The sequence below is a fragment of the Acanthaster planci genome, linkage group LG04, assembly GCF_054643075.1.
Source record: "Acanthaster planci isolate LZ-2023a linkage group LG04, COTS_SCS, whole genome shotgun sequence".
Lineage (NCBI taxonomy): Eukaryota > Metazoa > Echinodermata > Asteroidea > Valvatida > Acanthasteridae > Acanthaster > Acanthaster planci.
The window spans coordinates 1,383,578-1,398,816 of NC_141780.1; the positions used below are offsets into that span (position 1 = coordinate 1,383,578).

General features: G+C 39.3%; 2 protein-coding genes across 2 annotated transcripts; one reads left to right on the top strand and one right to left on the bottom strand.

The window, feature by feature from the left end:
- Window positions 1–50: 50 nt before the first annotated feature.
- imp4 (IMP U3 small nucleolar ribonucleoprotein 4) lies at window positions 51–6,420 on the bottom strand. Its single transcript, XM_022240246.2, has 9 exons — window positions 6,266–6,420; window positions 4,940–5,048; window positions 4,536–4,619; window positions 3,993–4,099; window positions 3,379–3,511; window positions 2,716–2,870; window positions 2,417–2,511; window positions 1,833–1,906; window positions 51–1,507 (listed from the first exon to the last, which is right to left on the bottom strand). The coding sequence occupies exons 1-9, from the start codon at window positions 6,266–6,268 to the stop codon at window positions 1,395–1,397; spliced, it is 873 nt and encodes a 290-aa protein (XP_022095938.1). The 5' UTR covers window positions 6,269–6,420; the 3' UTR covers window positions 51–1,394.
- On the top strand, window positions 6,075–14,351 carry isy1-rab43 (ISY1-RAB43 readthrough). The gene is made up of 10 exons (XM_022240249.2): window positions 6,075–6,142; window positions 6,481–6,564; window positions 8,873–8,895; window positions 9,173–9,333; window positions 9,666–9,778; window positions 10,143–10,260; window positions 11,954–12,076; window positions 12,513–12,631; window positions 12,832–12,921; window positions 13,488–14,351. The coding sequence occupies exons 2-10, from the start codon at window positions 6,562–6,564 to the stop codon at window positions 13,593–13,595; spliced, it is 858 nt and encodes a 285-aa protein (XP_022095941.1). The 5' UTR covers window positions 6,075–6,142; window positions 6,481–6,561; the 3' UTR covers window positions 13,596–14,351.
- The last annotated feature ends 888 nt before the right edge of the window (window positions 14,352–15,239 follow it).

Consider the following 15,239-nt stretch of genomic DNA (forward strand, 5'->3'; position numbering starts at 1 on the left):
ATGCCACTGCAACAAATTTTAACTAAAAAAAACTACAGCACTGAGTCAAGTCACCTTTTAAAGACGGTCAATTTCTTTATCGTCAGTGTAGTGATTTTTCTTGCAAACAATAGAGGGCGCTCTAGCAAAGATAGATGTGCGTACACGTACGTACGTCTGCCAAGCGCGGGCCGACTTGACTGGGTGCAATCATCCAGTCGTGGGATATACATGTGGCGGATTCATTTTGGAAAAAATAATGTAAACCAAAAATCACATTTACACCAAAGTGTCGAATATAATGGAGTCCCCTCAGGAAGCACATTTGCACTTATCTAAGAAATTCCTACAGTTTTGAAATTCTTAAATTTGATAAATTCAAGCTTTTTTCCACTGGTGTACAAGCTTTTTGTAAGGAAATTATTTTGTTACTTTTGGTGCATTTAAAAATAGTTCACTCTGCACGATGCAAATCTAAAAATCAGGGCAAATCGAATTTTGTTGCACTTTACACCGGGTAGGTAAACTCAACACTTAATTATGAATGGAAATGTTGACGGCGCGCGTGATGAAATATCACTCACTTGTGAAGTCTGAGGTTAAAAAAATGGTTCTAGCAAGGCACCAGAGGCAAAAAATTAAAGAGCACCACATAAAAGTACGTCAACAATACTGTCGGTCACTCTCCACAGTGAGGAAGCTTTGTTTTTCTCCATTCCCTCCAATGTTACGGCTACTGCTTAACAGGCTACGCAGGTGATCCACCTGACCCACAAATAAAGCAGCGATCATCCGGATCACAACAGCACATGATGTACATTGATATGTATGGACATTTTTGTGTTCACATTTTATTTTCATGCGATATGCATAAGTAATCATTAGATTCTGTGTCACAATCTGTAATTAAAAAAGCTTAAACAAGTTTTTATTTTGAACCAGTCAACAGGTTCACTAGCTTATTTGGGTGGGAGTCGAACCCATGACCTCCTGCTTATTAGTGCAAGCATCTGCGATCTAAACATCTCCCCAATGTGATGTATATCTTTGGAAACAGTAAACCATGTCTTGTTTCTACATACATGTAGCTCATAATACATGGGAAGTCTACTCGGGCATGCAGTAAGACCTTTCCAGGTGAATAAACACAGCACCTTTCGGTAAGCATTTAAGGCACCAAATAACAAGTCAGGAATGCATTTCAGCATTTCACACAAGTAAAGGTGTGACAAAAGTTTTAACAAAAAAACGTATTGTCCAATTTTTACAGATGGGTATGTAGTGAATGAAATCAAAAGGTAAGAATACTTGACTGGTACACACTGTCGCATACGCTATGTACAATAATGTATCCAAACTAAAAACTATCGTACTGACAGGTGATGACGTCACTCGACAGAGGGTATTTGTGAGCATCATTGGTCAGCGAGATGTCTACGTTTCTTGGCCGTATTCATGTAAGGTCTTGACACCCACTCTGTATCTCCGGGATCTTCCTTCTCAATGGTGCCTAGCCGGATTTCATACACTGTATAATGAAAGGAGTTGTGAAAGAAATTATGATAACTGGCAAGTCTATGGAGAAGACAAAGTACAACGGATGGGAAGAGGTTTGCCGTCAGGCCCTTGCATTTCTTTCTTAACCCTAACCCTCCTCAATCCTTCACCTGTTGGAGGACTGAGGAGTGTTAGGGTTAAAACAGTTATTCAATTAATCTGATGTATATTAATGTTGTAATCAGGGCATCTGTTTATGTTCTAACAGCAACTTGACTAACCTAATCCCTATCTACAACTTTCATCTACTCAAATCCATAAAGCTAACAATTATTATATTCTTCGTCTGCACTTACATTTCATTTCAAATCTAGGCCCAACCTCTGACAGTTCAATGTTTCTGTGGTCTGTCTTCTTGTAGACGTGATGCCTGGAACAAATGAACATGACTCGGCATTGTGAAGTGACAAAAAAAACGTGTAAACTTATTCCAATACAAACTTGTCTAAATACGAACATCCCATTTTTATTGAAATGATCCACCATTCGACCAGAATCCAGAGGAAGCACCTTTAGTCCCCTTTGCCAAATTTCATACAAGTCACAGAGTTGAGAATATCCCCCTCCAGCCACAGAAAAACCAATGCCGATAAAATCAATGTAATTCAAGGCCAGTAACAGCTGATCTCCAATATCACAGTAAATTTTCTTCAAGACAATTTCTCTCAGGTGAATCGTTTATAACTCTGTGCATACACCTGTAGGTTCTGATGCCAGATTGATCACACTTCCAAGCCTGACCAATCAGATTCTAGGGAAACAATTTCCACACTGCAGAACAACCAATGAAATCTCCATGTTCAGAATACCATTGCCTGTCCTGATTCACAAGGACAGGAATCCAGTCTACTTGCCCAACTGTTATAAAAATAATTGTCACCTGAAGGATATTACGTCATCTTGGTTGGCAAACGTAATGACCCGTTTGCTGTCTTCCTTTGGCACAGGAAACAAATACTTGAGTATGTTCATGACCTGCCCATTCAAAAATAAACAAGAACACAAAAATTCATTTTTTTCCACTGCATGCTGTCGCAAAGTCAGTTTTGAAATGATCTTTAATTTTGACTTCAGCAGGCACAAAATGGAGAACAAGTTGGCTGACTTCAAATAAGAACAGTAATTTAGCAATTAGCCTACAGGAAAATCACTTCTACGGTTAATTTTCCAATCACTTACCCTTTCTCCAAGTTTTGACTTGAAGTTGTGGAATATTAGATGTGGATAGACTTCAGACATGGTTCCGATATTTGGTATGTCATGCCTCATGACCGTGTTGAGCAGAGTAAAGAAGGCTGTTGGACCGTAAGGCAGGTGGCACACCTGCAAAGCATCTGACCAAAACAAGATTGAGGAATGATCAATCCAAGTCATGGATAATTTTGACCTCCTTTTTGCCAATCCACAATTAAATGTTACAGAAAGATGGCAGATTTGACGATGTTAAGCAAGCTGAGTCATTAAATGGATCTGTTGTTTCCCTTTATTTAAAAGGGAATAAACAATCTCGAAGTTAGCAAAACATGAAATAATTGTGCCTCTAACAAATATCCCAACAGAAAAATTCTTTTGAATACCCACATCTGTCTTTGTCAATGAATCAATGGCTACCGTCAAATGCTAAGCAGCAGGTATGGATTACCAAGACATTAGATGTTCTTCATAAGTTAGAACTTTACAACAATTGCTCATCTGAGACTATCCTTCTAAACGATCAGTAACTGCGTAGCCTTTGATGAACACTCTGCATCACATCCATACTCGACACAAAACTATCACAAATGAAATCTTTCATGCTTAACTCTTATCAGCAAAACGAAAATATGGAAGCCCAATACAAACCTGGCACTCCTCGATGCTCATGAATAATCAAGAGATCTGTGACCTCATTGGCCCGGCAAGCCTGAACTAACTGAGACACATCGTAGTTACCACGGTTCAGCCGCTGAGCGTTGGGGAAAATCAGCTTGACTTCCTACACACATCAAAATTTCACAGGTGAACTTAATAACAAAGACTGTTCCATGATTGGTCGATATTGACAGGTCACACCTTTTTCAGTTGTTTGTTACAGCAGAAGACAAATTTTATCTTAAAAGATTCAAATCTCCTACTGTGTCCTGTTGTTCTGATAGAAATGTCTTTGTGATGCTTAAGGAAATCCAAATGACATTGAATAGTCACAGCTGCAAAACAATTTCAATTCCTGACAATATCAACAATAACATCACAATCAAACAATGCTAAAAATCACTGCAAATGGCCAAAGCTAATTTCTATCTTCTGCTTATCACAAACAACGAAACTTGTACAATGCAATTATGCCCTGGAACATATCAGTCCATTCCATTAACAAGCAAATTAGAGTAACAGAGATAACCATGAATTTTTAATTCTAAATAAGCACAGGATTTCTACATCTGACATCATGCGAATCTGACTGGTTCATAACTAACTTTGGCAAACTGTTTGAGTTTGGAACTGGGATCCCTGGAGGTTGTCAACATTATCTTGGGATCTTCAACCCCGGCCCATCGGTACTCATCATCGATGTGACTGTACTCTGCATTGAACAAGAGCAAACAAAAGGGCGCACACTTACAAAAAAAAATACAAAGCAAAATTAAAAAAAGCAAAATCATCAAGACAAGCGAGTTGATAATCTCATGGCTGTGAATCGGGGGCAGATCCAGCTAGATTTCTTGAAGCACATAAAATCAAGGAAAAAAAGGGTTCTAGACCCATTGTGTTCCAGTCTAATCCTGAATTTTATTGAAGCTAAATCCATAAATGATATCTGTTAAAGACCATGGCAAATATTAGAGTTTTGGTACTTAAGGCTTAGAAAGGTTGGGGACATGGTTAAAATATATGTCCTCTGATGAAGTCTTCTGCATGACAAACTGTAATTACACTGAAATTGAAAATCAAGTTCAAGCCAGGTAATCTTTTCCATCTCCACAACCAGACAAAATTAAGATCACAGAAAGTCATCCCACCTTGTCCGCCTTCATCATCATATGCAAGAGCCTTCTGTAAACTCAAAGCATCTTTCCTCAGCTCAGTAGGTATTGGTTTGTTCTCTGAATACAGGGTGGAATAAACATGAAGGTCAAAGGGCAAATGCATACATAAATCCTGACATTTAAACAAACAACTTTCAATAAAATCGTGGTTTTCATATCATTCTTACAGCTCAACAGTATCAGAACTTTTTCAGAATCTAGCTTAAATAATCGCAAATGGTTAGGTTGGAAATTTTCTACTGTGCACTTTTTTAATAAACCAAAAAACGATGTTTTCATACATGTACATTTGAGAGAAGAACGCTGCACAAGATTTGTAGCTAAGACAAAAATCATGACATGGACCCTTTAAATGTTGACAGTGAGTGTGTACAAACCATCCAAGGCTTCCTTAAGCTTTCGCTTTCTTTCACTGATGATGCGATCTTTAGACTCTAGGGATTTCCGATACAGGTATTCCCTCCGTTGTCTTGCTTGCCGTCGCAACTGACAAATATGATCAGAAACGTAATTATAGCTTACTACATCACTATCCTAAAATTAAGGAACATGCTGTCTCACTGATGATCAAAACTGTTCGATCATCAGTGGTCATGCTGCACTATCCAGTAACTTCTATCATTGACAGTCAATCACTTCTTTCTAATTAATTGCTGTGTGGAAGCACGGTGAAAGATTGCTCTGCAAAGGCAGAGTAAACATCAGAAAGTTTGTCCAGCAATTCCCCACCATGTCCATAATCGATAACACGGAGCACATGCATCAGAAGGCCAGGCCTACCCCAGAACTACGGGCTCAGTGAGGTGGAGCAAGGAGACCTACAGAATACTGTACAGTCGAACTTCGTTAATAAGAGCACCGTGAATACAAGATTCTGCTTGAGCCTGTTACGCCTCAACTATAGCATCTGTCCTAACTATAGTTGGGACAGTCCCAATTATTGTGCTGCAGTTGGACTGGCCCAACTGTAGTTGACCAATCTCAATAGAAATTTTTCTCAATTTTCTCCAAGTTAATGCATTTCACACCTGACATAATTCATCTAACATATGGCATCTATAGGAAAACTCATTTCTACAAGCACCAGTTGTTGATGTAAACAAAATGACTTTGGTACATGCACACACTGGACCTCTGTGCTGTAGTTGGGATTTATGCTGTAGCTGGGGCGTAACAGGCCTATAACAAGGAAAATGTTAGGTCTCAATCCTTTATTTTTCATTGTTTTAATTCCTACAACTACAAGGTTCTTTAAAAAGGTTACAACTTGCTGAAGGGCATCTTATTATTAATGAGGTTCAGCTGTCATGACTGTACCAACTAGCAAATAAGGCAGCTAGCTGGCTAGATTTAGCTAAATTTTTAATTTTTAGGGTAAATTTTTAATCACGTCATTCGATAGGTCCTATGCCGGCTGTGGCCAAGTGGTTAATTTCAGAACAACAGAAACATCAACTAAAAGTCTCTGATGGCGTAAGCGCGCCCTCTATCACCTCAAAAGGTGACCTAACGTAACGTTAAGAATAATTCATTTTCGACCGACTCTGACTGAGACTCTGACAACACCCGACATAGGCAAGGTTATTTTCGTGTTTTGTTTGCTAAATATAAAATAGAACAATCTTTAGCAAAATACACAACCAGTCACGAAATTACGGCGAAAAAAGTAATACAACGACACAACCTCACGAAGTTTTACTCACCATAATTTTTGACCCACACACGTGCTGCTGGTTCGTGTCGTGTACTTGTCCAATACTATCTTACTCATCTATATTATCATTGGCCAAAGAACCCACTGGTGAGTGATATCGGCCAATAGAAACCGCCCTTAAAGGCACCGGCCTAACTGAAAAATAACTCTTGAGGGCGACTTTTGGGTCATTCACTGTGTCATTTTGTGTGATTTGTTACGCAGCTTCTGTCTGTTGAAAATGTAAGACGTGAAGAAGGTTTAGAAACTCCATTCCAAGTCACCAGGAATAATTCAGAGTATAAAATGGTAATTTTGCATTCTTTATGTTACAGTCACTTGTTTATTTTACCGAGAATATTTACTAGGCCTAGCTAGGCCTATCTGTTATTTGACAGTGACATGAATCATTGAATTACATGATTGCAAAGGCGATTCGTAAACGTTTTTGTCGCATATGTTTGTTATATATCATGTTCGAAGCAGGTCAACTCGTACGCCACCCAACTCGTAAACCGACCAACTCGTAAACCGACCAACTCGTAAACCGACCAACTCGTAAACCGACCAACTCGTAAACCGACCAACTCGTAAACCGACCAACTCGTAAACCGACCAACTCGTACGCCTTGTAGTATAACTAACGTTATTAGAAACCTCCTTAATAATTCCCGTCACTACCTTGACTGATAACGGGGATCCTACTTTCACCTTCACCCCCAACAGTGTGAATGAAGATTTGAGTAATTTAAGTACGCGCTGCAAAGCTCTAGAGAAGCTCTGTTTCAATTGCAAAATTACGGAATTGTTCCCGTAAAATTACAGAACAAATCCGTAATTTTACTGGAAATGTCCATTACGGACACCGTAAATTTATGGACATTTTTTACAGTGATGTGACCAATCTTTAAGGATATCTAAGCAAAATCTAAAAATACCAGTCTCGACCTAAAAAGAAAAAAGTAGTGAACAATCAGCTTATCTGGTAATTTACATTTAATTGATTTACATCTAATGGTAAATTTGGTTGAAACACGGCAGCAAAAGCTTGTACGAGGTTAAGGCTCTGACGCAGGTGTGAACCGCCAGAGTTGGGCGGCGTACGAGTTGGTCAGCATACGAGTTGGTCGGCGTACGAGTTGGGGTGTACGAGTTGGTCGGCGTACGAGTTGACCAGCATTCATCATGTTGATGTTGGGTAGGCCTAGCTGACTCCCAGAACTGTGAGCCACACTCCGTGCCTCACAGTCCTAGTTCTGGGACTAGGAGTAAATGTTGGGCATGTAGTTTTTTGGGTATGTTGCTTGTCATGCTTGTTGTCAAGTTGTTGGTTGCAATGAATCAGCAATCAGTCAATCTGCCCATAATCGACCTCCATGCACTCTCCATGCTCTCAGTCAATTATAAATAGTTTTATTTTACCTTTCATAAGTTTTCTACACCTGTAAACTACAAATATGGTAAGCCTAGTCTGAGTAACTGGGACTCTGTGCATTTTTTGGGCATTTTTCTTTTTCTTTTTTTGCATTTGGACATGGCCAGGTGATACTCTACTCTAAGTACCCTTAATCAAAGGCTTTTCTTCCATTAATGGATTTCACTCAAAATATGTAAATAGCTTGTACATTGTTGTACCCCAAATCAAAATCCTCAGAATTCAACCCCAAACAGTACAGGTACTAATGTATGAGCTGTTTGAGCGAAATCAATTAATGGAAGGGAAAGCCTATGAAAGGTACATGGACTCTACTATCACCCGACCATGTCCGCATGTTAAAAAAGGGGATTCATAGAGTCCAAGTTAGTTGAACATCAACAATGGCAGAAGGATCAACAGACTATGCCTCAAGAAATGGACTCATGGCAAGCACAATAATCAATCTTGCCAGTCTGATGATCGTGCCCAGCATTTTTACATCTGTTGCAAATCTCCAACTTTGATCTCAAAGTCAAAAGTTTGAGAAATATGATGGAAGGAAACATAACCTTTTACAAAACCAGTTGTCTGCCCATGATCATGCAGTTTTTATTCTTGAAAATAAAATGTTTACCAAGTAAATATGTTTTGCTGAAATTACCCTTCTGACCTTATCAACATCCAGTACATTTTCATTCATGGCAGTTTCTGCAAAAAAAATCATACATGTATAATGCTTTATAGTCTGTCTAAAACTGAGATCCACACTATTTGTTTGATCATACCATAACCCTCACCTTAAGAGGTACAGTGAAGTCCGCCAGGTGTAAAGCTCTGGTGTACTTTGTTGCGCTGGACAGTCAACAGCTGCTGAACAAACTGGCCATGTTGAGACAACGGGGGCAGGTCCCATGAAACAATTGCATTGTTTGATTTTGTTAAACTGAGAGCGAAAACCAGCAGCCACTAGTACCTGTATGGCCTATATTTTTTTCCCTGTGCGCGACGATATAGTCGACCTGTTGGATCATGTTGCACTGGGCAGGCAAGCCACTTTGACAAATGGTACAGACTGACAGGGTTTTTAGCCAAAATACCCAGTAGGGTTAGGGTTGAAGCAGGGAAGCAATCTGTATACCACTCGTGTCATTTCCACATTTTCATAACTTATTGTATCCAATTTTAATTTTAATCCAACAGGCTCGGAATTCTGAGAAAGCAATGTGAGTAACAGAATTTCTCATCTGATTCTTTCTTTCCAGCAATTTGCCTTTTGAATCATGATAAATAAATATGTAAACAATATATTTTCTACAAGTTCTGTCTTTGAGGGTTTCTGATCTTAATCCTAATTTTCCATGTATAACATTCACATTGACTTTAATCATCGTCTGATCTTCAAGCTTGGTAATTGGAAAAATAACTTGCAGTTTTGGTAGATGTGTACGTGGATATGGAATGTCAGAAAGTCAATGTGGCCTTGTTTTGTCCCTGTGTTAGGACCAAGTTGGCACGATGGCGCCAAGCTCAGATGGAGGAAGGGAAGGTCCGGGAAAAACGACCATACCTGGCTACCGAGTGTGAGGACCTCCATAAGGCTGAGAAATGGAGGCGACAGATCATATCAGAGGTGTCGAAAAAGGTGGCACAGATACAAAACGGTTGGTTTCTGGCTGTAGGAAGATTAGACGAAACCCCCAAAATAATTATGTTTCTGACCCAATCCTTCTTTTGCAAAGCAGTGCACAAAAAGAAATTCCTGACCACGATCCCTTGTACTATATTTGGCTAATAGTTTAGAGCTTCCAGAAGAAGCCATTTGGCCTCATTTGTTTGCAAACAAGACAAATTATCACATTGACCACTGTGGACCCAGGATTTCTTTTTGAAACGAATACATACACAAATAATTGCTGTTCCCAGCAAAAAAATGTGAAAATAAACATTTATCATTCTGTTCTTTATTTCCGCCCTTATTTTCTTTCTTGGATAGCTGGCCTTGGCGAGTTCCGTCTTCGAGACTTGAACGACGAAATCAACAAACTCCTCAGGGAGAAGACCCACTGGGAAGCGCGAATCGTTGAACTTGGTGGACCAGATTATCGAGTGAGTATATAATACTTCAAATGAGTAGTTCCAATCTTGTCCACTCCTTATTTAACTAGGATATGATCATCCTCTAGTGTTACAAATCTACAAAGCTCTTTACATATAGGCCATACTTCTAGAATACAAATTGATTGGACTACATTGTCATGAGCACCTCGGTATGAATTTTCCAAAGTCTGAAATGAACTCCTGATCTTGCAGAGTGCAAATTATGTCAGCAGATTAGTTTCTCGTAGGAGGAAGTGTGATTCAGTGAGAAAATATATCAATGGTAAAATGGAGCCCCGGTCAAAACAACTTGTGGTATTGTATAGATTTTGGATGAACATGTTTGCCTTATCGTGGGGAATTTCCTCGGCAGAAAATTGGTCCCAAGATGTTGGACAAGGAAGGAAAAGAGGTACCAGGAAACAGGGGCTACAAGTACTTTGGAGCTGCCAAGGACCTGCCAGGGGTTAGAGAGCTCTTTGAGCAAGAACGTAAGTTGAAGAAACTGGCCTTAAACATCGACAGTGATTGGGTTGTCTCAAAATGTGAGAGCATTTGTTGAGAGATTGTTGTCTCAATCTAGTGAGAGCAATCAGACTTAATGTTGTGATACTCAGGGAGCATTCCCTCTGCCTGTCAAGGTGGGAATGGCTTGTCAGGCTAATCGAGTACATGTACGTGTATATGTTATTGTCTGATATTGTCTCTGTGTCTATATAGTTTGGAATGGCCTGTCAGGCTAATCATGTACATGTACGTGTATATGTTATTGTCTGATATTGTCTCTGTGTCTATATAGTTTGGAATGGCCTGTCAGGCTAATCATGTACATGTACGTTTATGTGTTACTGTCTGATATTGTCTCTGTGTCTATCTAGTTTGGAATGGCCTGTCAGGCTAATCATGTGCGTTTATGTGTTACTGTCTGATATTGTCTCTGTGTCTATCTAGTTTGGAATGGCCTGTCAGGCTAGTCATGTACGTGTACGTGTATATGTTATTGTCTGATATTGTCTCTGTGTCTATCTAGTTTGGAATGGCCTGTCAGGCTAATCATGTACATGTACGTGTATATGTTATTGTCTGATATTGTCTCTGTGTCTATCTAGTTTGGAATGGCTTGTCAGGCTAATCATGTACATGTACGTGTATGTGTTACTGTCTGATATTGTCTCTGTGTCTATCTAGTTTGGAATGGCCTGTCAGGCTAATCATGTACATGTACGTGTATGTGTTACTGTCTGATATTGTCTCTGTGTCTATCTAGTTTGGAATGGCCTGTCAGGCTAATCATGTACATGTACGTGTATGTGTTACTGTCTGATATTGTCTCTGTGTCTATCTAGTTTGGAATGGCCTGTCAGGCTGATCATGTACATGTACGTGTATGTGTTACTGTCTGATATTGTCTCTGTGTCTATCTAGTTTGGAATGCCCTGTCAGGCTAATCATGTACATGTACGTGTATATGTTATTGTCTGATATTGTCTCTGTGTCTATCTAGTTTGGAATGGCCTGTCAGGCTAATCATGTACATGTACGTGTATATGTTATTGTCTGATATTGTCTCTGTGTCTATCTAGTTTGGAATGGCCTGTCAGGCTAATCATGTACATGTACGTGTATGTGTTACTGTCTGATATTGTCTCTGTGTCTATCTAGTTTGGAATGGCCTGTCAGGCTAATCATGTACATGTACGTGTATGTGTTACTGTCTGATATTGTCTCTGTGTCTATCTAGTTTGGAATGGCCTGTCAGGCTGATCATGTACATGTACGTTTATGTGTTACTGTCTGATATTGTCTCTGTGTCTATCTAGTCTGTTTTTCTCTCTTGTAGACCTTTTTCATCCATGTGACTGGATTGTGCTACTACATGTGGACCGCCTTGGCCACGGTGATCACATATGTTCCTAGGGGCAGCTTCAACCATGTACAAGCGCACATGCAAATGCAGTTTATCTTGAATAAGTAGATTACCATCACAGCACTATGCTGGCATTACCATCACAACACATCGCAGTCCAGCACAATTGTGACATCACAGGAGAAATGTCTGTAGGAGGAATACTTCTTCCACAATCCTTCACCTCTCTATTCCAGGCTAGTTGCTCTCCACAATGCCTTCTCCCCATCTTCTATTAAGATTTTAATCTTGATGCTCCATTGACTGTCTTCTCACAGCTCCTCCGCCGCCAAAGAAGACTCGGGCAGAACTGATGAAGTTCATTGATGCAGATTACTATGGTTACAGGGATGAGGATGATGGAGTCTTGGTACCTCTGGAAGTGGAACATGAAAAACAGAGTGAGTCAATGGCCCTTCCCTTATAAATACTTTTAAAGTCCCTTCCCAATCCAGTTCTGTTCACAAGACCGGTTGTAAATAATGGGTGAAGAGTGACGAAGGAATACTTTTGTCAAAACTCATTTTGACAGCTCGTGATTTGGCTTATAAAGACAGGATGACCAGTGATGGAATTGTGAGGGACTTGCAGGGACTGGTAATAGACTCAACTAGAACACTGAAATCTTCCTAGAGTCTGAAATGAATTTCTGCCTTTTGATATCAAAGATTAGTCAAGAACAAATTACCCAATCTTCCCAGAACAAGTTTCTTTTCTTGTGATTACGAAATGTTTTATTCAAACATGGATGAAAATACTCACACCTGATACACTTGTACCCTTGATGCATTTTCACCTCATAGTTTATTTCCTTTACCTCTTTTGTCTGTGTTCTAGTCATTGCAGCAGCTGTGAGCGAATGGAAGTCTAAGAAGGAAGCAGGGTTGCTAAGCGACGAGGTCACCAAGGAGCAAGAGGTCGAGGAGGATATATATGCCATCACACATGACCCTGAGGTCAGTGAGATTGGGGGGAGTATACAAGACTTCAACCAGAAGAATGACATTCAACAATTGAATCTTTGCATCTGAAAGTCACAATCCTAACCTTAAATGGACTGAGAGGCTCCTGTAATGAAGTCCTGACGTTGGAAATTCTGTAGAATCATTCCTTCCTCTACATTGCTCACCTGTTGTTTTCTTCTTTCTAAATGCAGTCTGAAGATGAGGAAGAGTCAACTGAGATGGAGACAGAAGAAGGTCAGCCACGATACGTCGCTCATGTCCCAGTACCCACACAGAAAGAGGTGAGTAATATCTTACTCGGTACTCGCATCAAATTTGTCAAAAGGTGCACATTCATAGAATTCAAGGCATTCATAAACTTCCAGTTTGTGAGATGAATTTTGAGCCAGTGTATGATGCAGTGTTATGAAATGAAAATCTGAAGATGAAAACGCTCCTTTCTAAAGAGACTTCATTAATTGCCCAGAGCACATCAGTGGGGACTGTTGTAGGGTTCTGCCCGATCACTAGACTATTTAGAAATGGTGCAGGCCCAAAAGAAATGAAAACTGTGTTCTCACCATTTTCTGTGTTTAAGTCTTCATATGATACATGAACATTTTGATGTGAAATGCGCATTATGCTGTGCAAAAGTTGAATTAATAAGCAACTTTTCCTTAGATGCAGACAGATTCCATATGCTTACCATTTTGTCCTAGTGTCCAATGATATTGAAGACAAATGCCAAGGTCACATACCTTTCTGCCCTAAAAATTATTCTCCCAGCTTAAACCAGAAAGGACATACTTCACTTTGAAATGATATCATGTCTTCAGTCTTGGATTTTCTTGCATCTATTCTGTTGCAGGTTGAGGAAGCTCTGTTGAGAAGAAAAAAGATGGAATTGTTAGAAAAGTACGCCAGTGAAACACTTATCCAGCAAGGAAATGAAGCAAAGACACTAATGGGCTTATAGCAAACCTGTTTTGTTTCTTTGATTCTGTATAAGTCAAGTTATTTTTATTGCTTTTGTGGAAGAGGTGAAAAGGGCTACTGCCTCGTTTTCCAAATTTAGTCACTGTGCAACTTGGATTTTTCTGTTGTGTAAGGCACATGAAATTGGAATTGATAATTCCAACACTGTCATGTTACTGAGTCTATTTCATAAATATTATTATGTTAATATCATAACAGAGGCTCAACAATTTTTGTGGGGTGCAAGATTTCTTGTTTGAAGAGTGAAATTTGTTGTGCGAAGAACATGGAAAAATCATTATGATTCAGGCTGTTTAAAAGTACATGTATACTAGAATTCTTCATGTTCTATAGAGGGCGCTGCAGATAAGAGCCAAATAGGAACACATTCTGCACAATTTCCCAATAAGGAATTCGTTACCAAAAGAGCTTCAGTGCGTGAAAGAAGTGGCCTTAAAGCATTAAAAGCGTTACCCCTAATCATTATCCATAAGGATGACACTGGGGATTCTCTCTGGCCAGAGGAGGACACTCAAGCTTTGAGGTACACCCGGGTACTATTTGATTGTATTTGTAACTTTTCTTCCTTTGATAAGCTGTTGATATTTTCTGTATAAAGACAAAACAATTTATTTCCAACTTCATGCACTTTTTTCATTATGTAGTAAATAATTTTGTAGTTGTAGATCATATGTAAATATTTCTTGATGAAATGCAAATAAAGTGTACTTAATAGTGAATTTTGCATAACAAACGAGGTACTTTGTGTGAATTCTCCAGCACTTTGTATGCTTGGTTTAACATCACACTTTGCCATGTGTTTTGGTTTGTCGCTCAAATGGAGCGATAAAAATACGTGTACCTTGAATATCATTATCACAATCAAACATTGATATTTAAACATAAAAATAGCACAAATGGGTTATTATTACACACACACGGGTATTTATAGCAGCTGATTTACTATTTTAAGATTTTTGTGTACTTGAATGCTTCCCTTGTTCTACGCATTTCAAGTGTCAACGGCCTACTTCCATGGGCTTGCCCTTTCGTTGCAAGGGATAACCTGGACCCGTTCTACCGCGGAATGAGTTGCCTTATTAATACACAGTGGGAGGTTCAGCGATTTTTTTAAAGAATCTGCAACTGTAGTAAGCTGTGTTGGAATGTACACTGAGAGTTAACAGTGGTGTCCTTGTGACCAAAGTCCGTCTGTTCGTCAAACCACGCATACTATCTTTACAGGACTCGAAATAGTTCATATCGTATTCAATTGGCTGGATTCAAAAGTTACTATCTGGGGCCAGATGAAGCAAAATATACTAATAGTAATAATTGAAAATTTGTAATGCAACGTTTCCATAAAAATGATATAATCAACGGCGCAGTACAAGTTAAAGTAAAAAATAATTGATTTAAGAAATGAAAAGATAAGGATAAATGAATGTCACCGCGCTAGTACCCAAACCGCAGTACATGTATCGGGATACGTCTGTCCTGCCAACAGGGAAAACTTAACCCTGTTGGCATCGGTGAAAGTCCAAGACATGTGACCCCACAAAGCAACCAGAATGAGGCCACTGTCAGAAATGTACTTTAATTCGAAACTTTGAATCAATAACGGTTCGTGAATTTTATCCGAAGT

What these genes read in the sequence shown, in the direction of transcription:
- imp4 (XM_022240246.2), bottom strand. An exon ending in TGATGATGAAGGCGGACAAG is followed by an intron (nt 4,100 to 4,535) that starts GTGGGATGACTT and finishes TGTTCAATGCAG; the next exon opens with AGTACAGTCACATCGATGAT. An exon ending in TGAGCATCGAGGAGTGCCAG is followed by an intron (nt 2,871 to 3,378) that starts GTTTGTATTGGG and finishes TGTTTTGGTCAG; the next exon opens with ATGCTTTGCAGGTGTGCCAC.
- isy1-rab43 (XM_022240249.2), top strand. An exon ending in AGAGCTCTTTGAGCAAGAAC is followed by an intron (nt 10,261 to 11,953) that starts GTAAGTTGAAGA and finishes GTCTTCTCACAG; the next exon opens with CTCCTCCGCCGCCAAAGAAG. An exon ending in CCATCACACATGACCCTGAG is followed by an intron (nt 12,632 to 12,831) that starts GTCAGTGAGATT and finishes TTCTAAATGCAG; the next exon opens with TCTGAAGATGAGGAAGAGTC.